The sequence below is a fragment of the Chelonoidis abingdonii genome, chromosome 6 (assembly GCF_003597395.2).
Source record: "Chelonoidis abingdonii isolate Lonesome George chromosome 6, CheloAbing_2.0, whole genome shotgun sequence".
In the NCBI taxonomy this organism is placed as follows: domain Eukaryota; kingdom Metazoa; phylum Chordata; order Testudines; family Testudinidae; genus Chelonoidis; species Chelonoidis abingdonii.
Window position 1 is genome coordinate 69,555,440 of NC_133774.1, and position 22,703 is coordinate 69,578,142.

The following is a 22,703-nucleotide window of genomic DNA, read 5'->3' on the forward strand; positions in this document are numbered from 1 at the left end:
TTGATATTTTTGGGTGTTATGGACTCACAGTGCACATGGTATGCAACAAGAATATTTTTAGAAGAACTGATGGCTTAAGTGTGACTCTTCCAAATCGATAGTATCCTAATACCTCCTCCACTCCAGTTTGATTGGATCACCATGTTGTCAACAACCAAAGCGTACATCAGACCTGATTTGCCCAAAAGCCTTGGAGGGAGGTTCTGAAAGTGGAGTAAGCTAGAGCTGTCAATATAAAGATTGAGGTAAAGGAAGAAGGCCTGTGTGCCTTTCTAATCAACAAGCCATCTAAGGGAACCCCGAGTTCAATCACTTAGGCAGGCAAATCATCAATGACAGACCATGCCAGTTTTGACCAGTCTCCTTACACCTGGAAAAGCCTGCATGAAGTACTATGTCTGCAATGTCATCGTCTGGTTCCTTGACTGCTACTCCTCCCCATACCCCATGTGAATCTAAAGCAGCGCTGCAGAGTTTAACCCTGTTATCGTGACTATCTTGTGCTTCCTTTTTCTAGTTTTGACCTTTGTTTTTATTAGCTGAGAGACATCCCAGATGTTAATCATTTTAGAGTGTGAAAATGTGGTTGTGTGCATGCATGTGTGTACGAGCACCTGTAAAGCCCTCATATGGAAGGCACCAGCAAGACATTCCCTCATAAAATCTTCACTAAAAGTGTCCCTGTTTTGTAGAAGTATGCTAAGAAGCCTTTAAAACTATCAGTGGTAAATTGTAAAGTGAAGCTTCTGTTGATCAAAGAATCTTAGTAATGTCTGTATCAGTGTTTGGGGAGAAGATAAGGTCAGCCAGCACACGTAATCAAGGGCGCTGGAACAATTTGTATAGTGGGGGTGCTGAGAGCCATTGAACTAAATTGTCAGCCGTGTATATAATGGAATCCACTTTAAGCTAGGGGCTGCGGCAGCATCCCCAACATCCCTAGTTCCGGCACCTATGTATGCGATAGTAAAATCCAAGGAGGAATGTTTAATCAGCTTTGAGTTTGTGATTTAAGACAAACAATGATTTGGTTGCAATATTAAAATATACAACTAGCTAAGCTTTGATTGCACACCATTGGCAACGTTCTTTACTTGTGGTCTATAACCAAACTGACAGCCATCTCCTTGGATTCCTTTCTAGAATTTGTAAGGATTGATTATCTGCTGCATTAATCTGATTGTTTGACTAAATTGGTTTTAATTGCAATCCAATATGCTTATTTACTTGTTCACTTGAACTTAAAATGATTTTGATTTGATGACTGTATTGCTCATTTTGGCAGCATTTATGTAGTTTAGTAATGATTTTGTCTTGATTTTATTTTCAATAACTTTAAGAAAATGTATAAAGAGGATACTGAGTCATATTTTTTTAAATCAGCAACATGGGCCAGAACCTTTGAGAATCTAGGTGAACATCAGCCAGTCCACCTAGGAACCTATTCAGCTCCCTCTCTATAAACCCTATGTTCTCACAAAGTAAATTTTCCCATTTTTCAGGGATTCCACTCTATATAACCATTTAAAAAGAAAAATCAGGTAGGTCATCTTTATATATCTTTAATACATCTATGAGTCAATCAACAAAGCATCTATCTCCATACTGAGATTTCAGGAGCAGGATGTGTTCTCTTTCAGTTCTGCTGCCATGAATGGCAGTTTCATAGACTAGGCAGAGAAAGATTCTATATGGTGGAGGGGATGGAATGCCTGTGGGTGAAGGTTCTGTGAATGTTGAAAGAACATGTTTACCTTTTTTTAGGGAATTCACATTAGCTTTGAACCCAGGAAGTTCACAGAACTTCTTTAAGTGGTAAAGGCAGAAAGGTGCATGCACACATGCACAGTCTCTCTCTTTCTCACACACACTTTTTTTTCGTTTCCTTTTTTCTTTTATTTTGGGAGTGATGGTGTTGAGAAAAAAAATGCTTCTACAACCACTGCAAAGAGAGTGATTCAAAGGAGATTACAGAAGAATTAAAACCTGGAATTAGAGTGGTGAGTGATTGAAAATAAAGTCTGGTCCCCTAGGATTCTGTGTGTGCCTAGTGCTCTCTGTTTGAAAACTCTTTATTGACTGTAAATTCTTCAGGGGCAGGGTCTATATTTGTATTATGTACTTTCAGAGTCAATCACAGTAGGGCCCTGATCCTTGATAGAAGTCTAGTTGCTTTCATAATAGAGATAAATACACTGGATGTATATGTTTGTGGCTGAATAGCTTGGGGCTATGAGTCATTGTTGATATTGGAGTTAAGGCAGGTTAAAGGTCTTGGACTACATAAATTGTGAGCAGTAAATGAGGATTTTGAAAGAGTTCTGAGAGGGAGAGGATAAAGTGTCTTAACAATGACAGGTGCCAATAAGTTACTAGACTCTCTTGAAGAGATAAAATAAGGGAGGATATAGAATGGGATTGAAGAAACCAAGACAATCCATCTTGGAACTTGTCTGGATTCCACTGCAAGCTGTTTTCCATTTTGAAAACGGGAAAGAATAGTGGGAGGGGTAAAGAAGCAGTGACAGCTTTTTTCTAGAGGGTGTTTAGAAAAGAATAGGAATAGGAAAACATGAGGTCATGTGTCTTTCTAATCTATCATGTACCTATCATTATAGTATCCAGGTACTTCTGATTTATTGAGGGAGAATTAAAAGAGCTAAATGAGTATAGTCTGGATACATAATGAGTATTGGGACATGATAATAGGATAACAGTCTGCAAACATCTGAAAGTTGTAAATACCAAGGATGAAGAGGAATTATTTAAGCAGCTACATGTGGGTATAATGGTTAATGGAATAAAGACAGATAAAATATAACCTATATAGTTTGATAGTACGATTAAGTAGATGACGGAATAATCTTCCAAGACTGAAAGACTCATTGCTTGGGACACTGAAAACTAGACCGGAAAATGCATTAACAAATGTACAACAGGGGAAAAATCCTGCATTGGTAGGGAGTTGACCTAACAGAAGATCAAAAAAAAGAGGTGCTGTAATAGGCTAAAAGTATTTACAAAAACTTAAACAGAGTTGGTAATCTATATAACCAAAGCGAAGACACAGTGTTTTGCTTCTCTCTTTTATTGCAACCCATCTCAAGGTCAAAACGTTCACGGAAAAATAGAAACTTACAAATTGTGTGAATTGTCTTGTTGCACTCATAAAAAGACATTAAAGAGAAATGACTAGAGTTCTCCACTATATCTGCAATATTATTCACTGTCTTTATTCTGAAAATATGTTGCCATTTTGAAGTAGATAAAAAGCCTAGCATAATATTTGTTCACATGTATTTATGACATTCCAAGCAAAACTCTACTTTATATTTTTTCCAGACAGATGTTTTCAGCTTCATTTTGAAGTGTCTAATAAGAAAACATTTAACAACTGTCACTGGACTTTGAGTTGATGCTTTCTGTAGTTGTCAAGAATTAATGTTGTGGGACTGGAATACAGTTTTGGCAGAACTGCACGGACATACTAAAACTGTTCTCCAGGTTATGCTGCATCAGTTCATCTGGATTAGCAAAATACTTTGACAATAATGGCAACTCATCAGCTGAAACTTGAGCATTTGATATTTTGGATTAAAAGAGTATAACCTTTAAAAAGCAAATACGCAGAGTTATACACCTTAAAAAATCATCCTTTAACCAAATTGCAACATTCTAAAGGTTAATGCAACTTCAAACCAAAGCTGCAACATCTGTATTTTCAATGTCTGCTTATCAACACTTGTCAAGTTTAACTCTTGCGACACACATAGAAAATTAAACTTTTTATGTATTCACTTCAGCTATTTTCTGCATATATTATCTTATAAATCAGTTTTGGATTAAAAAAGAGATACACAATTGCCAACCAAAGTAGTCTTCAGTAGCTGGGGAACAAATATGAAAAGCATAGAGTACAATGCTTAAAATATACGATTTAGAGGATGCCAGAAGAGCATCCAGAGCAATTATTCTCTTCTAGAGTAAGAATCTTGCAAAGTGATGCACGTGGTTGGACCCTTCCGCCCACATGCAGTCCCACTGAGGTCAGCTATGCCCGTGCTCTTGCTTTGCAGGAGTGGGATCCACATTAGCAACCACACACCACATTGGGGAAAATCAGCATTGTGGCTTTTATTTATTAAACTTTCCTTTTTACTTGAAATTTCAGAATTCGGTAACATGACAGCATTGTGAAAGGAAACAGGTTCATTCAGAAAGTTTAATTAAAAAAAACAACACAATTATTTTAAGCTATATAAACATGGCCTTATAACTGATTTCCCATAGCAGGTGTCTTGTATGCAGCATTTGGTTATCTGTGGTAAATTAAAGCGCTGTTAGCTCACTTCTTACAAAAATGGCAAGGTGCAAAAATTGAGAAATCTATACAACATCTTCTACATGACTATTTAAGGAAAAATCACTTCTGCTGTTCTACAACATAAAACAAGTAAGATTATCTACTTGAATAACCATTCAATAGTTACCATCATTTATTAAGATTTCCATTCAAAAATGAATTTCAAAATAATGATTTTTGTAATTAGCAAAATGTTTAGAAGAAAATCACAATTATGTGTGGATTCTTATATTACTGTGCATCCTAAAACACATGGGTGTCATCAGTCTAGGTAATAATATGGATTAAGATTAGCTCTCAGTTTCAGCAGAGGCCTATACTGATCAATTACACCGGTACTAGCACTGAGTTATCACTTACAAACCAAAGGAAACACACATGACTGAGGCAAAGGGAAAAGAAAATAGGCTCAATATCTAATATAACTCAAGCCATCCACAGAATTAGTAGGAATCCACTTCAGGAAATCTGCCAAAGACTTTTACATTGTGTTTATGTGTACAAAAAGGATACAATGCATTTCTTAAGATTTGTTTTCAACATTCGTACATAGTTATACAGTACATCAAAGTCAGTGTATAGTCAACTCCATTTTACTGTAACATGTGTAAACTCACAATTATATTGCATCATGAAAGGTTGTGAGCCCTCTTCAATGTCTTTAGGGATTTGCAGATTTTTAGGATGACAATTAACAGTCAGAACTACAATTAGAGAGTCCAGTTTCTGTTCCAAAATTTCCAGGAGGGGCCATCAGACATAAAATGTTCTTTGCTTTAAAAAACATTAATTTTAAAACTTAAAAATAAAATAAAAACCTCTTTTAGAACAATGGACTCTTGAACATATATTTCACAGAAAGCAAAATGAGATTTAAAAACATGAAAAGGTTTAAAATATTCCTGCAACATTGTACAACCAAAATCTGCAGTCCCCATTATACCTGCTGAATGCTTTAGCCAAACTGTAATATCACATAGGTCGTTATGAAGCAGAAGACATACTGGGTGTCCAGCCCATTTGATAAGCCCGTTCCAAGGTCCTCTTGCAATCTTGCAGTACAGTACTGAAGGTTATATGTGGATATTGCTGCACGAGCTGTTCTACCGTTGCTTCACTCACCTACAACCAAAGAAAAGGTTCTATAAATCACACCAAGTAAATACAACATGCAATCTAATATGGACAACAAAACATATCAGTCTTTGGATTTCTGGATATGAAGCAGCATGACTTATCCTGCAAGCCTTCTTTATGCTGGAAGGACTTGCAGAATTGGACCCTTGTCTTATAATTTGGGTTATTTGAATGTAACTAAGTGTGGCTATTTTTTATGACAAAAAATGAGAAAAATCACAGCTCTATCATGACAAAAAATGCTAGTCATAAGTTAATACCATTGTTTGTGGTGGAAAATGATAAGGAAAGTCAAACACACTCTTTATTTTAAAATAAGCATTGTTTTTAAACCATTGGATAAATATTTACCAAACAGATTAAACCCCTTTAAGATTCCATGTGCCACTACCCTGGACACTCGGGGAAGCCAAAACTGTAAACATTCAAAGACTAGAGTATCTTGTTCTTGACTGCACTGGCCAGAGTGACAAACACCTTCATTAGAAGTCTTTTCACAGACAAGCATCCATTCAAACTCAGCCAGCTAGACAGAAGTTTAAGTGTAAGATTTTCCCGGTGATAGAAAAATGAGAAATTGGCTGTAAGAATACTGAAGATAAGTGAAATAAAAACAACTTTGGGCATGATTCTGATACTCTTACTTACAAAAAGTGATAACTTCCCGACTAGCACCTTTGAAATGGTACTAATCAATGTGAATAAGAGCATGGAAATCTGTTAATGAAGAACATAAAAGCATATGATTACATAAAGAGAAAACAATAAGAACAAATTTTATTGGATGTGAACATCATACAGTAATATGGGTCAGCACTTCCAAAGGTTAAAGAGTTCTCAAAAATATTTAAAAGCCCACACAGCTCTACATATACCTTTGGTGGCAACTTTTGTTTTTAGCCTTTAAGTGTAAAGCTAACACAGAACTCAGGACCTTGGTAAGACACGCTGAAATGGTAGGAATCAATAATTAAAACATATAAGACTGGCAGGTCAGGGATGTCCCTGCTAGACCTTAACCATCAAAGATACCACCTTTATTCTTGATTAGACAAGGCAATCAGACAGGCCTAATTAAACCTAACACCTTTACAATTGCAAAGCTGTGAGGGGATTAATTTGTCAATTATTTTTAAGCTGATTGCAGTTCATATCACAGAAGCAGACAGCTTCCTTCATCCTTTAGATAAATAAAAGATTAACCTAAGAATCACAACTTTTAGGTAGCTTTCTTTGAAATCTTTATTGAACACTTAGGCATTTTTAAATGCATCAATATTTTATTTAAACACTGAGCAGCCTATACTGACAGGATGTACCGGTAATACAATCCTCCACTTTTCTTTTCTAGTGTCCAAGATTCAGGGCAAAAAATGAAAAATAATGTTTGCTATTGTCAATGAGATCCTTCCTGGAATATTTAAAGCATAATGACTACAACATCTAATAAAGTACCCCCACCCTCAAAAAAACCAAGAACTATAACAGGGATTGCAGAGATTGAACAGTGATTGTACTCTCTGTCAGGGATAAATGAAGAGTTTAACCTCCAGTTCTTATGCTTTGATAATAGAAACACTCAATCTTCACTGGAAGCTTCATCTATCTGAGGCTGACTTGGATAGAAAACTGGTTTAACTTCTCCTGCAGGTAAACAGAGAAAATGCAAGCTCTGTACTCTTTTGGTAAACCTATGTTAAAGTAACAACTGTGGGTGCTGAAAAACAAGAAGCATCTTTTAATAAATCCAAAGGAAATTAGAGGTAGCGTAAGGCCTTCAGAATATTTGACACTCACTGGTGAATACAAACTTTTAAACTAACAGCAACATTCAACAGAAATGCTTCTTGGAAATACTCTCCATAACTCCATAACCATTTTGTCCTATTCAGAACAGTCAACAAACAGTTTTCTTTCAGCCAATACCTTTCAGGCTTTCTGCAGCGAGCCAAGATAGAGTACAGAACCCATCATGTTATAATCTCTCACCTCCTCTCTGGAATACTAAACCTGAATCACTAGATGAAAACCTCAAATTACATGACTTTTACATTACAGTTAATGTAGCAAGAATGAAGAAGCTCAGAAAGAAAAGTCAGCCATTTTGACCTTCCTCGCTGGGAACCCAGGAAGCAGTGTTTACACTCATCCATTAAACTTACTTTAAACAGTAATGTGTGGATGTTATTGTGCTCACTCTCAAACAAGTTGGGGTTTCTTACTAGATGTCTTGGTTAGGGTTTAGTGGGGCAATATGTATAATAGTGCAAACAGATTTTCATGCTATAGGGAACAGACAAATTCAAACTAGACACAAGGCACACATTTTTAACAGTGGGAAAGTGGTGGATTATTCATCTTTTCAGGTCTTCCTATTGAGATTGCATGCTTTTCTGGAAGTCATGCTTTGTTAAACACAAATTACTGGGCTCAATACAGAAGTAACTGGGTGAAATATAATGGTTTATGATACACAGGTCAGAGTAGATGATCTAATTACCCCTTCTGGCCTTAAAAATCTATAAATCTATAAAAAACACTTAATACTTGTCATTAATGCTATATGTGTCTTTATAGGTAATTATACTTGCTACACTTTTATGTGCCACAATATAGGAATATCTTATAAGTGGGGGAAAAAAACACACACGTTTGTTAGCAATTGTGGTTACCAAATGGGCAGACTGTGGTCCAGCAAGTATTGAGAGGACACCCAAATAGGACCACTTGGGAGCGAGTGAAATTGAAGGTTATACAAATCTACCGTCTGCAGGAACAGATAGTTCTTGAAGGTAAGACAGTAAAGCCAGGGGGCAAGCTGAAGCATAAAAGGTCATTGCATGTAGTTGGCCTACAAGATAAACCTGAGCACGTAGGGGACTGGCAAAAACACCATGGAAGAAGAGCAAGTAGTAAATCACTTGCCTCTCAATCAAAGTCTGAATGTGGACAAAAACTTACAGATACAACTACTTTCCAGGGCAGTCACAAGGATTTATAGACATTTGTTTTAAGGCCATTTGAAAACCTTAATTTTATTATTCAAACTCGAAGTATAAATCTTAGTTGCTACCAGTAAGTCTGCAGTTAGGGTTTCTCTTATGTTCATATTTGGAACCTTTAAAAGTCTGGACAGAAAGCACTTTGAGCTTGAAAACTGGCAAGCTTACTCTCATGCCAGAGGAGAATTTTTCCCAAGGTTTCATAATACATGATGAAATTGTTTGACTTAGTTAAATATTTAGTTGTTAAACCCTTTTCAAATTCATTTTAATAAAAGTAATCATAAACATGACAAAATTATATTAGACAAGATAAATCAATCCAGTTTACATCACAGTAAAAAAAATGATTAAAAAACTTTCAGGTGTTATAAAAACTTATGCAAGTCCTAGGATGAGAAAAAAACGTATTTGAAAAATAAGGCCACAGTCTATTCCCTCTGAAACCAAATGGAAATCTTGCTATTTACCACCAGAAAAACTCAGACCAAATCAGATACTAAATCATTAGCAGTTGTAAAGGTTCAATATCCTACTCAAAGGAATATATAGTACATTCCACACAAGGAGGTAATAGCTTTAAATCAAACAGATGTCAATCATTTGGTCCTTGTCATCAGGTCCTCTAATGTTAAATTCAGATACCAAAAAGCATTTTCATCATTAAAATCATAAAAAATTAAGCTTCTGTATCTTTGATAAGATGTAATTTGCCTGGCAATAAAACAGAAACCTCCAAAAATAAATCCAGCACTTAAAGAAGTCTGTATGACGTTGGACACCAAGGGAAAAACATGAATGTTTACATCTTCATGTTAAATGTTATATTTTTTTCTCCAACCAACTTTCATTAATCTCCCCTATTGAAAATGTCAAAAGAAAGGCTATTAGCTGAAGATAAATCAATTATATTATCGAATACATTATCATTTATTTGTATTTCAATACAATGTGATAGGTGCTATCTGCACATAAGGAAAATAGTCCTTGCCCCTAAAAGCAAGATAAGTGAATTGATGCCATTAACAGCTGAACATGAGGGTTAAAAAGCAACAACAAATTTAAGAAATGAACAGTAAATTCAGGCAGGCCCTCCCCACTCAGGTGTCAAGGAAAATCCAAAAGCCCCTGACATTCAGGGGCAGCTCTATGTTTTTTGCCGTCCCAAGCACGGCAGTCAGGAGGCCCTCAGCTGGTCACGTGGATTCGGCAGCGTTTCTGCAGGTGATGTGCCAGTCCTGCACCTTTGGAGTACCCGCTGCCGAATTGCCGCCGAAGCCGCGGGACCAGCGGACCTCCCGCAGGCATGCTGCTGCAGGCTGCCTGACTCCTGCCTTCACAGCGACCGGCAGGCTGCCCTCCGCAGCTTGCCGCCCCAGGCACGCGCTTGCTGCACTGGTGCTTGTGTTACCTGGGGTTCCTTCAACCCAAAGTTCTTGGTAACTTTTACTCTATGAGAGGAGGTGTCAGGAAATAAATCAGGAGGGAGACGGCCATCTGACCGATAGATTGCTGGCACAAATAGGACAACACAAGAATGTTTTCACTTAAAACTAAAATTTACTAGTCTCAAACACTTACACATGTCTGCAACAAGATTAGTAAAACACCTCCAACCCTTGATAATTACCAAAGCTGAGTGTGGCTTTCGAGTGACACAGCAGCAGCCCGTTTGCAGCTGGGGAACGCAAGATACATCCAGAGAGAGAGAGACAAGTCCTGAGGAGTCCCCAAATGATTCCCACCATCTCAAGATTTTTCTCCTTATTTATACATTAGTAATAGAATGACATGTCCCTTAACGAAACCTTGTTAAGCAAGCATTTCAATGATCAAGCAGGAAGTGCCTTCTGATTATTGATTAGCCAGGTGTGGGTTTTTCCAGAGCCTGCAGCCTTGAGACCCCAAGAGACATTCCTGGGGCACATCCTGCTCTTCTAAAATGTATCAGCAAGTTCAATACAATTCTTATCAGGAAGAATGCGGGGTCAAGCTGCCCCTTCTGTCGCAGCCAAAACCCCCTCCCCTCCTGCCTTGACCAAACTGAGATTGCTGAATGGCCAATTTACAGCTTGCTGACTAGGCCGCCTTTAACAATAAGCCATAGTGGTTTCAAGCACTTTACTGGTGTGCCAAAGTCTCCCCGAACACCTGGAGCTGCCCCTGCCGACATTGTTAGATTTTCAGTAATTCTCAAAAGTCTCAGTTTTTCAAAAAAATGCTTCAGGCAGTGTTCTATATTGGACTCCAGAGAGAGTTTTACTATTATATTCTTTAACTTCTATATCAGGAAAGTGTTTCTAGGTTTTTTCCTCCACTGCTTCTATTATGCCCTCAAGATAAAGTTAGTCAAATACATCATATTTTGATCCAAGAGAATCAATTTTTGATTTAAGCCCCCTCCCATTAGCCTCAAAAATCTTCTTCAGTGAAATTAAGGGGTGCAGCTGAAATACAATCAGCTGAATCTAAAAGTTTTTCAGTGAAGTGGATAGCAACATTTGCCAAGAGCGGACAGTGACAGAGGTAATGACAGACCATCTGTACCTTTCTGGTGTCAAAGCTGTAATTGCTGAAATCTCTGTATCTACAGAAGTACTATGTTTCAGTATAATTTAGGCATCATTATAAAATTAAACTAAGTCTCCAGGGACGATAACCTGCCTTTGCTCTGGACCCTTTATGCTGAGAAAAAGGGCAAAAGTGGTGTAAAGGGTCCTATAAGCTCCAGTTCAAGAATGCAAGAGGATTCCTCTAGTAGAGTGTTTCCCAAACTTGGGATGCTGCTTGTGTACGGAAAGCCCCTGGCAGACCATAAGGAGTATGTCAGGGGCAGGGCTGCAGCACACAATCCTGAGGAGATTCTGGTCCATGCTGTGGTCCATAGGGCAGCCTTGGATGACGACTGAAACTTAGACAGGTCCAAGAGCTCTCTAAGGGTATGTCTTCACTACTGGCCGGATGGGTGGGCAGCGATGGATCCAGCAGGGATCAATGTATCGCGTCTAGTCTAGACACGATAAATCTATCCCCGAGAGCTCTCCTGTCGACTCCTGTACTCCAGCTCGGCGAGAGGTGCAGGCAGAGTCAACGGGGGAGCAGCAGCAGTTGATTCACTGTGGTGAAGACACTGCAGTAAGTAGATCTAAGTACATTGACTTCAGCTACGTTATTCACATAGCTGAAGTTGTGTAACTTAGATCGATCACCCCCTAGTGCAGACCAGGCCTAAGTTACACCAGGGACCTCACCAACCACCAGAGTAGCCCAGGAATGAGAGGGTGCAAAGGTGGCTTAAAGTCACAGCTCCGGGCTTGGTCTACACTACCAATTTATATTGGTTTAACTACGTTGCTCAGGGGTGTGGAAAGTCTTCTCCCTTTCAGGGGCTTATCTACACTTCAGTGCTGCAGCAGCGGACCTTCACCAGTGGAGCAGTCACTGTAGCACTCAGTGAAGACGCTACCTACGCTGATGGGAGCACTTCCCAAGAGTGGTAGCTATGTTGATGGGAGAAGCTCTCCTGTCAACATAGCGCTGTCTACACTGGGAGTTGGGTCCGCATAACTGTGTCGCTCAGGGGAGTGGACTTTCCACACCTCTCAGCGACATAATTTTACCAGCATAAGTTTGTAGTGTAGGTCAGGGCTGAAAGGTTGTAGCACAGAATCTCACCTCTTAAGTGTAAAAAGTGTAGTACTGTGCAGGGACAAGCCCTGGGATGGTCTGTGATGCACATCTCCCTTTCCTGCCCCTCCCCCTTTCCTTCCCCCCAAGATATCTCACACAATACCCTTCTATTAGACTGGAACTAAACCCAAATCAGGAATAGAGTTATATAAGAAATAATTGCTGATTATCAATAAGAATAAATTCTTACCATATTTGTAATCCATATCAGCATTCATTCAACAAAATTTATTACAAATCACCATCATTAAAAAAACAAGGATACAGCTTAATACAAATAGTATTTAAGTCGCACAAATCACTGTGAGAGAGAACACTTCTGTTAACTCAAATCTTAAAAAACTCCTCAAATGATAAGATACTTACAATACCATTTTAGTTCAGAGATAAAAAAGTGGAGTTTCTTAGGGGAACATGTTTATGCTCATTAACTACCACAACTGTCATAGGGGGATTAGGTGTTAGAGCAGCAACTCATGCAAGCAAGATTCAAGCAAGCTTCTGTGTGAGGCCATGTAGCTCTTGCATAGGAACACAGCCAGCTGACTATGGGGAGTGCTGATGTTAGGAGCTCTTCCCTTCCAGGTTTCACCTCCCTAGGCAGCAGAGCATGGCTCCAGTGTCAGGGCACCAGCAGGTTAAACATATTGTCAGTCGCCTAACTCTACTGAATACCTATTATTCAAAAGTAATATTTACTCGTCTAAATTTTATAAAGCTCTTAGTTTTATTTAATACCTACTGCTCAGGAGCATAAGAAGTATTTCTTCTATACCTATCCAGTGGATCAATTTTTAAATATTTCTTTTTTGCAAGTAATTTTAGAGATATTTTAACAGGTAAGCGTAGCATCAACTGATGAAAGATCATGAATTGAGCAAAGATGAGTCAATGGCCAGGGTTAAAAGGGCACAATTGCCCTATTTCTGCACAGCTACATAATAGTCATATGATGAAAAAAGAAAATGGGCTCATTTTAGAGATCGCTACTCCATGCATTGCAAATAGATTGGGTTCAAAAGGGTCCTATTTAAAGTTTTGGTCACTCCAGCATTGTTGTTTTTTTATTGGACAGTCAGGGTATATGGAAATGGTACATGCAGCTTTCTCTCTGCATGCTCGATGGTATAATATGGAAGCCCATTTTTCCATGTTGTGAGTGTAGAGGGAAGTTTGTCTTTATTTCGTGGGGTGAAATATGCCATGAGTCCACAGTACAGAAATAACTTTGGTTATTGAGTCATGAACTAGCTTTTGTTAGACATATTTCACAAACCCACAACCTCTCCCATGTTTGAAAGATGGAATCCAAATTTTAGAGGGAATAGAGTTATAGAGTGGTCAAGTTTATTCACTCTTTTTCTCCTTTCTCCAGCTTTAGTTTAATGTTTCCTCAATTCAACGTTTTTTAAAAGTATATTTAATAACAAATGTTTGATTTCCCCTCCCCCAGCTAATAGTCGAATGAATAACATTCTCAAGTGGCTCAATTATAACTGTTGCCTATAGCCACGACAAAATGAAAGATTTCTGGAATCATTTTGTGTGAAGTGCTATGCATTTGATCAGTTAAGGCAGATATGTTCCACAGAGTTTAAAAGACTGCCCTAATGCCCAAAAGCAGAATCTTTGCTTAGGACTACTTTAATAATAAAATAACAGCACTAATTATATAAGTACAACATTCTACAGTCTGAATAAATTCCCTTATGGTTTAGACAAAGAACACATTTTGGCTTAACTGATGTAGTTCTTTTACAAAATCATTATGTTTGTGGATTGATGATTAATGCAATTGACAAGTCCTGTCTCCTTCAAAATATTGATATAACATGATTATCATGACATTCAAACCACTTAATTTTGTACTGCAAAGACCATAGCAATTTATTTCCCAGTTATGTGTGGGATAGGAAAAGGAGGAGGGGTAGAAACTATGTATAAGTATAAACATGTCTGATATTTTTGTGCTCTAACATGAAACAAACAAAATACAAAAATTCCATAATTAGCTCAAGCACATTTTGAGGTTTCAGAAAAGAACTGACATCATGAAACGCCTATTGAGAAGTTGTGGCAAATCTACTTTTGGAATATGTGTCCCCTTTTTCTGTTTCTTTCAGCTCACACAGAGATGCACATCCCTGCAGGGACGAAGGCTTTGTTGAGAAGTTGCTCATGCATTTGAATGCTATTGCCTCAAACAATCACTGTGGTCTCTTGGAGAGGACAAAGGTTATTGCAAATTAACAAAATAATCAATTTCAGGTTCTGTAGCACACATAGTTCTTGAAAAGCCCACATCCCAAAGCTGGCTGTGCTAACCATTATCTCCTACATCTCCCGCAATATCAAGTATTATATTCCCATAAATTCCAAAGATATTTCATTCTCAAGTCTCCAGGATCATTAAGAGCCTTTTACTTTTGTTCTTTTGTAAGAGAAGCCTTAGTGTTTTTGGTTGGTTGTTTTGGTATGTTTCAAACAAAGTAACTAATTGCTTCCAGACACAGATTGTACAGCACTTGAGAGTAAAAATCTCAAAAATATTATAAATATTTCAATTATAAATATTTTAAATTATTCACAATTATTTCAAATTAATAAACCCCCCAAACTCCACAGGCTGTTTTGTCCTTATTTAGAAAAATATTTCTTAAGTGATGACTACCCAGTGAAATGATGGTATTTATTTATAAACGATGGACTTTCTTTCAACTTCTTGAAATGTTCATACTGATAAGATAGTGATGGCTGTTTTGCTTTGTGGAAAACTATGGATTATCAAAACTATCCCCTCTGTTCCATGAGCATATTACTGTAATGTTTAATAAACTGGGAGACATTTTAAAGTAAGTGGAAAAATCTTTTAAAAAATGTCACAGTTAACAGACATCATTGAAAAGTTACTCGGACAATATTTCTAGAAAATATTCCCTCACTTTTTGTGTTCCATACATAATATTGGTTAGTTCACATTGACTTTTCCCTCAACAGTGGCCTGATCCTGAAAACACTTACCAATGGGCTTTAGACCTGATCACATTGACATGAATGATCTTTCTGATGACTACAATTAGAACTGGATCAGGCCCTTGGTTCTTACTAACATGAATAGGCCTATTGACTTGTGTATGCTTGTGTAAGTGTTTGAAGGACGGAGTCCTTAATGTATCCCATTGTTGAACTTTGCTGTCTACATCTTGCACACATTTTGGAAATGAAATAGTTAAACTAAAGATACATCAACACAGTTAACTTAAATTCTCTTCCTGCATGTTAGCAGACACTTTCAGTATGCACTTAATGCGTAAGCTATTCCAGTTAGCTAAAAAAAGAATCATTTATTGTTCTGTCTTTTAAAATGCTCATATTGAAAATCAAAGGGCAAAGTGAATACTTTAAAAGACAGTGGGGTCTTTATCAGGGAAGGAGGATTGCTGTAATTTCATTCTAAGAGGGTTCACTGGTCTTATGCATCTGATATCTCTATTATTCATATTACCTCACCCACCTTGTCTCTCTCATTATTCATAAACAGATATATCAATGGAAGCTCTTTCATTTCACATTACTTCAAAAATACAAAGAATTTTCTTAAATATGCAGCAAAGTCATTTGAACAAATCACAGTGATTTAGGGGGAGAATAAGTGCTACAGACTTCTTAAAAAAAGGGAGAAAAACAGATTTTGCAGTTCTCAAGATCAAACCATAATTTCATTCTAAAAATGATTTTATTTAAAGTGGAAGTAATTTGTCAGGCATTTTGATCTATTTCAATTTAGCTTCTATTAGCTTTTTAAAATGGTAAGGCCAATGGTTGTGCTAATTCTATTAAATCAAGCCATGGCCCTATATTCTTGTAGTTGCATTGTTGACTAATAATGGTTTGGCCCGGATAAACATCCAGCACCTGAGATCCTATCTCCCTTCCACTCAGTTCATTTTCAAGCAATCTGTGTAAGTAGCAATAGACCATGCCAAAAGGTTGAAAAAAGCTGCACAGACCAGGCTTATTAATGTATACAAAAGCAGGAAATTCTTTATACACTGAGGCATCAACTTTGTTCATAAGTTGGTGTTTCTTTACAAATGACATTCTTCATGAAAAAAAACATAGGTAGTGCCTCATCACACTAAGGATTTGTAGTTCAAATGTGACAACACCTAACCATATTTAAAAAACACTCTTAACATACGTTTTTAATTTTAGGGCTCAGTTTGATCCTTTTTTCTCTTGTAATTTCATAAAAGGGTTTGTCTTTTGTCAGTTGTATTGATTGGCACTGTATATGTCCTAAAATCTCAATTAAGTATTGATGGAAAATGTATTTTGCAGATGACCTAAGAAAGCCTCTGAGATAAGTTATACGGTCTCAGAAATATTTCTGTTGAAAAGTAACTTAAAATTCTTAAAAACAAAAAGCTTGGGAAAAGCCAAGACTATGGTGAATTTAATGAAAGAAACTGGTGCATTCGTTCACAGCCAACTCTGTCAATTTAACTTCACTTCAGTGTCAGACTGGAGGTGCTGAGTTTTGTCACTATAGCTGGGGGCTGGGTTTTTCAATGCCATTTTCTGCATGTTTTCAAGAAACGTTTGCTGCATTTTAACACTAGCGTTTCTGATAGCCATTTCAAAAACACCCTAATATTGCACAAAGAATCCAGAGTTGTGAGCAGGGCCGGCACTACAATTTTGCCGCCCCAAGCACGGCGACACGCCGCGGGGGGCGCTCTGCCGCTCGCCAGTCCTGTGGCTCCGGTGGACCTCCCGCAAGCGTGCCTGCAGATGCTCCACTGGAGCCGCGGGACCACCGGACCCTCCGCAGGCACGCCTGCGGGAGGTCCACCGGAGCCGCCTGCCGCCTTCCTGGCAACCAGCAGAGTGCCCCCCGCGGTGTGCTGCCCCAAGCACGCGCTTGGCGCGCTGTGGCCTGGAGCTGGCCCTGGTTGTGAGAATCTGTGTTAAGAAACTCACAGCCTCTAATTGAAGATTATTATGACAGATAGTCCAACTAACCAAACTGTCAGACAGGAAAATTAATGAAGCTTTCATTCAATATTTCCTAGGTACCGTGCAAGAGGGTTTTTTTAGGAAAGATAAGGGTTCAGATTGCCATAATGTAAAGCCTGATTGCAATGTTATAAAGGACACTGGAGAAAACTAAATAAAATCATTAAAACATGAGTTCCAGCAATAAATGGGTTAATTTAATGCTACCCAGTTTGTCAAATTTCCCTCAGTTTGAATCATGTTGGATTTTTTTTTTAATGAACTGGAATAACTACTTCGTAGGGAACTTCCTGTGTCAGTCCTGTGTACACTTTAGGGATACAAATTTAAAGAATCATGTTTACAAAAAGTAAACTAGAAAGCTGAAGACTTGGGTCTTTATATTCACCCTGACATGCTGCTGGAAATAGCAAATAAAGATCTCCAAACTAAAGGTTAAAATGTCCAGGTCAAATCCTGAACAGCGAGTGTTGGTGTCTGAAAACCGTTATCTGCTATAATTTCTCAGAAAATATATTTGGGATCATGTGACTGAAATGACAAAAAAGCATAGAGCTCTTGGGGTAGCATTAAAAACAACTAAACATTAAGGACCTAAAATTGAGAAACCCTCAAAATGCATTCACATGAAAATTTCTAATGAAGTTTCTTTGTAATGATTCACGAATGAAACTGGATTTTGAATGAAAAACCCATGTTTAAAGAAGATAAGAAATGCTGACATTAAAGAATCATCATATTTCCCTCCTCCCACACACTTTTCTAATAGATTAAGGGTAGCACAAAATAATAGGCACTAACTTATAATATTAAAATATACAGTGAAGAATTGTTAGTGGTAAGATTAAGAGTTTTGATAGCTATATTTTTAATAATGTTTATTTTTGTATAGTGAATGAATAGATGAGGTAACACTTAGACCAAGTCCTTGTTGGCATAATTGTGGTTTTCCCAATTCTTTTACATAGAATTGCTCATCTGCTTAATATGTTATTGCTGAAAGAACAAAAGTAACCTGTTGAAAGATGTAAGTAAAAGATACACAAATATAAATAAAAAAAGCCTTTTTCTGGGAAGACCCAGGGCAAGGTGACCCAAAAACATGTTGTATGCAGTGTTCTTGTAGGGAACTCCACAGATCTCATTCGGGGGCAGGGATAACTCAGTGATTTGAGCATTGGCCTGCTAAACCCAGGGTTGTGAGTTCACACTTAGGGATCTGGGGCAAAAATCAGTACTTGGTCCTGCTAGTGAAGGCAGGGGGCTGGACTCGATGACCTTTCAAGGTCCCTTCCAGTTCTAGGAGATAGGTATCTACAATTATTAAAGACCTGGAGGGAATGGAATTCCCCACTAGATACCATAGGTATGCCAGGAGGCTGCAGTGCAGCCCATCCATGAGCACTATTTCTGCCTCTGGGCCGGAACTGTGACCATAGCTCAATTCTGCCTCCTATGTGGGGCATTTGAATAATTGGAAGCTCATAAATGTTGCCCCTAAAATCTACCTGTTGGCCTACCTGCTCCCTCTCTGTTTGTCTATCTGCGGCTGGCACAGAGCTCTTCTTAATGGCATGCAGGAGGTGCAGATCCCTCTGCCCTCACATGGCGACTCTGCCCACAGAAGGGCTATGGGGAGCTGAAGTTGGCCTTGTGTGGACTCCTACACCTGGGAGAACTCCATCTTATTTCTGTCTTTAGCCTATTATTGTCTGAACTCTTATCCTGTTAAACAATGAAAAGAGATGCGGGGAATGATTTAGAAGCCTAAATTACATTTTCCATAGCTACTTAGACACTTAGATACTTAAAGGTATTTAGGGGACCAACTTCTGTGGGACTTAGGCCTTGTCTACACTTGCAAGTTGCAGCGCTGGTGAGGAGGTTACAGCGCTGCAACTTAGCAGGTGTCTACACTTAAAAGCTCAGCCAGCGCTGCAACTCCCTGTTTGCAGCGCTGGCTGTACACCTGGGTCTGCTTCCAGTGTAGGGAGACCAGCGCTGGTGATGCAGCGCTGGTCATCAGGTGTGGACACTCACCAGCGTTTTTATTGGCCTCCAGGGTATTAGGACTTATCCCAGCATTCCTTTTCAGCCTCTCTGGTCAGGCTTAGCACTCCACTGCCCTGGGCTCAGAGCCTGGAGAGGAGGGAGAGCGGGGCTTGCCGGAGCTCCGTCCGGGAGAGCGGGGTTTGGCCAGGCTCCGGCCGGGGAGAGCGGGCTTGCCGCGCTCCTGCCAGGAGAGCGGGGAGAGCGGGGCTTGCCAGAGCTCCCGCCGGGAGAGCGGGGTTTGCCCGCCTCCAGCCGGGAGAGCGGGCTTGCCGGAGCTCCGGCGGGGAGAGCGGGGCTTGCCACGCTCCAGCCGGGAGAGCGGGGAGAGCGGGGCTTGCCGGAGCTCCGGCCGGGAGAGCGGGGCTTGCCACGCTCCAGCCGGAAGAGCTGGAGAGCGGGGCTTGCCGGAGCTCCGTCCGGGAGAGCGGGAGAGCGGGGCTTGCGCGCTCCGGCCGGGAGAGCGGGGAGAGCGGGGCTTGCCGCGCTCCGGCCGGGAGAGCGGGGAGAGCGGGGCTGCCGGAGCTCCGGCCGGAGAGCGGGGTTTGCCGCACTCCAGCCGGGAGAGCGGGGCTTGCCGGAGCTCCGGTGGGGAGAGCGGGGCTTGCCACGCTCCAGCCGGGAGAGCGGGAGAGCGGGCTTGCCGGAGCTCGGCGGGAGAGCGGGGAGAGCGGGGTTTGCCGGAGCTCCGGCCGGGAGAGCGGGGAGAGCGGGGCTTGCCGGAGCTCCGGCCGGGAGAGCGGGGCTTGCCGCGCTCCAGCCGGGAGAGCGGGGCTTGTCGGAGCTCCGGCCGGGAGAGCGGGGTTTGCCGCGCTCCGGCAGGGAGAGCGGGGAGAGCGGGGCTTGCCGAGCTCCGGCGGGAGAGCGGGGCTTGCTGCAGCTCCGGCCGGGAAGCCGGGAGAGCGGGGCTTGCCCGCAGCTCCCGGACTGGGGCTCAAGTGGGGGTCCGAGCGAGCTCTGGGCTCTGAGTGACCCCAGGGGCCAGGCTGTAACTTTCTGCTCCGTGCACACCCCAGGGTGTCCTAAGAGCGCTGGCTGGGTCACTCAAGTCTCCCCCAGGTGCCCCGTCCAGCTGGACTCGTTGCAGGGGGCCGGTGGCTCTGAGGTTCACTCCCAGCAGCCGAGGAGGCCGGGGGGCTCCCTCACAACAAGCCAGTGTGACCCTAAGGGGCTGACGCGCTGCAGCCCTCCACCCCAGAGCTGGGAGCACGCACCAGGCCTGTGTCTCCATCCCAGTTGGGTTCGGGGGTGTCCTCCACGCTAGGGCTTGCGCCGGTGCTTGGGCGGCTGACAGTCCCCTCTTTTCTCAGCTGGGCAACCCACAGCCGGAGCTGCCAGGGGGGCTGCAGCAGGGCTGGGGGTTGAGGCTCCGTGGGCAGAGTCCAGTGCTCCCAGTGCCAGCAAACACCCAGTGTCTTGCATTCCCGCCCTGGGGGAGGCATCACTCCCAGGACGAAGTGGGAATGTTCTCAACGTTGTCTCTGAAGATGGTGTGTGCCTCAGTTTCCCCTCTGTGCGACTCGATAGCTAGGTGATGCAGGATAAGGTGCAGGACCCCTAGAGGGCAGGGGTGATGGCCGACGGTCTGCAGAGAACGGCTGACACTCTGTAGCCGCAAGGGTGTAACTGACGGGCCCCCTGCACTGCAAGGATCAGCCAGACGGCTGGAGAACAGACAAGGTGCCCTGCTGGCCTGGGAAAGAGAACAAAGCCGGGGCAGCTGGAAGGGGTCAGTCTCCTGGGACTCGGGGAAGGCCCTGGGCTCTTGCCCCCCACCCCAATGCACTTGCTGAGTGTCCCTGGTGGGTGCTAACCAGCCCTGTCCTACGCTTTTCTGTGATCAGTGGCCATGGCTGCTCTGCTCCTGGGGGACTGGGTGAATTTTCTCTGTGATTTTTTCCCCAGCACCTGGTCTGCCTTAACCCCCTGGCCAGAAAGGTACTGAAAAAGCCAGACAAGGGACCCAGCCTGATGCCCCCCCCCACGAGCCCCGTGTCAAGATGTTTCAGACAATGGTAGACATGCAGGCAGACCACTACCGTGGATGCCTCAGTCCATCCCAAAACTCAGCACATTGTGCCCCAATGTTTCCTCAAAAACACCCTTCTCCAGCACATCCTGGTGCTTATCACCACAAACTGCCCCAACACAGTACGTTAACCTCACAGCCCTGATAACTACGACCGTTACCCAATGCACTCAACACCCATCACCATGCAGCATTTTAATCCCCAAGTGCAGCAGCAGGCAGTGCCCAAGTGCAGAGCAGGCAGTGCCCAAGTGCAGCAGCATAGGCAGTGCAGAGCCCTCAAGAAGAACATATTCAAACCTGTGAGTGTAATGCTAATCACCGTACCCCCCTTCGTTTTATGTATTGTATTTTAATAAAGGATTTCTTGTCTTTTAATTCACTGTTTATTATTACAGAAACTGTAACATCTACTACAAGAAAAAATAGGAACTGCAAATCAATGAAACCCTGCCAAGTAACTGCTGTGAGCAATGCTCTTAACTGCAGTGGAAGGCACCCAAATTACTGTTGGCTTTCAGCCTCAAAGTGCTCCTTTAAGGCATCCCTTATCTTGAAGCACTGTGCTGGGCCTCTCTATTAGCCCTGCTCTCTGGCGGGCAATTCAGCTCCAGGCGTTGAACCTCGGAGGCCCATTCGTCACTGAAGGTTTCACCCTTCCCTTCACAAATATTATGGAGGATACAGCACGCGGTTATAAACGCTGGGATGCCTGCTTTCCAACACGTGTAGCTTCCCGTAAGAGATCTCCATCTCCCCTTCAAACGGCCAAAAGCACACTCCACAGTCCATTCTGCACCGACTCAGCCTGTATTGAACCGGTCCTTGTCCTGTCAAGCTTCCTGTATACGGTTTCATGAGCCAAGGCATTAACGGATAAGGGGGTCTCCAAGGATCACAATGGGCATTTCGACGTCCAAGCTGTGATCTTACGGTCTGGGAAAAAACAGTCCCTGCCGCAGCTTCCTGAACAGGCCGATGTTCCGAAAGATGCGTGCATCACGCACGCTTTCCAGGCCATCCTGTGTAAATGTAGTGAAACGCCCACGGTGACCACAAGCGCCTGGAAAACATTGAGAAATACCCTTCCGATTAATGTACTCGGATGCCAGTGGGGGGGTGCCAGGATAGAATATGCGTCCCACTATTGCCCCTCCACAGTTAGGGGAAACCATTTGGGCAAAGCCATCCACAATGTCCTGGCACCATTCCCCAGAGTCACGGTTCTTCTGAACAGGATGCGATTAATGGCCCTGCATACTTGCATCACCACTATTCCAACGGTCGACTTTCCCATCCAAACTGGTTTGCGACCCATCGTAGCTGCTGGAGTTGCCAAGCTTCCAGACTGCAAATAGCCACCCGCTTCCCACTGACAGGGCAGCTCTCAGTCTCATGTCCGTCAGCGCCTGCG

General features: G+C 41.7%; 1 protein-coding gene across 2 annotated transcripts in view; it reads right to left on the minus strand.

Annotated features, from left to right (window-relative positions):
• Positions 1 to 3,072: 3,072 nt before the first annotated feature.
• Positions 3,073 to 22,703, minus strand: part of FBXL17 (F-box and leucine rich repeat protein 17) — a 522,840-nt gene continuing 503,209 nt past the window's right edge. For both annotated transcript variants that reach the window (XM_075067139.1, XM_075067141.1), the window contains one exon: positions 3,073 to 5,485. In XM_075067139.1, the coding sequence (XP_074923240.1) occupies positions 5,348 to 5,485 (138 nt within the window). In that variant the 3' untranslated portion in view covers positions 3,073 to 5,347. The remainder of the gene's footprint in view (positions 5,486 to 22,703) is intronic.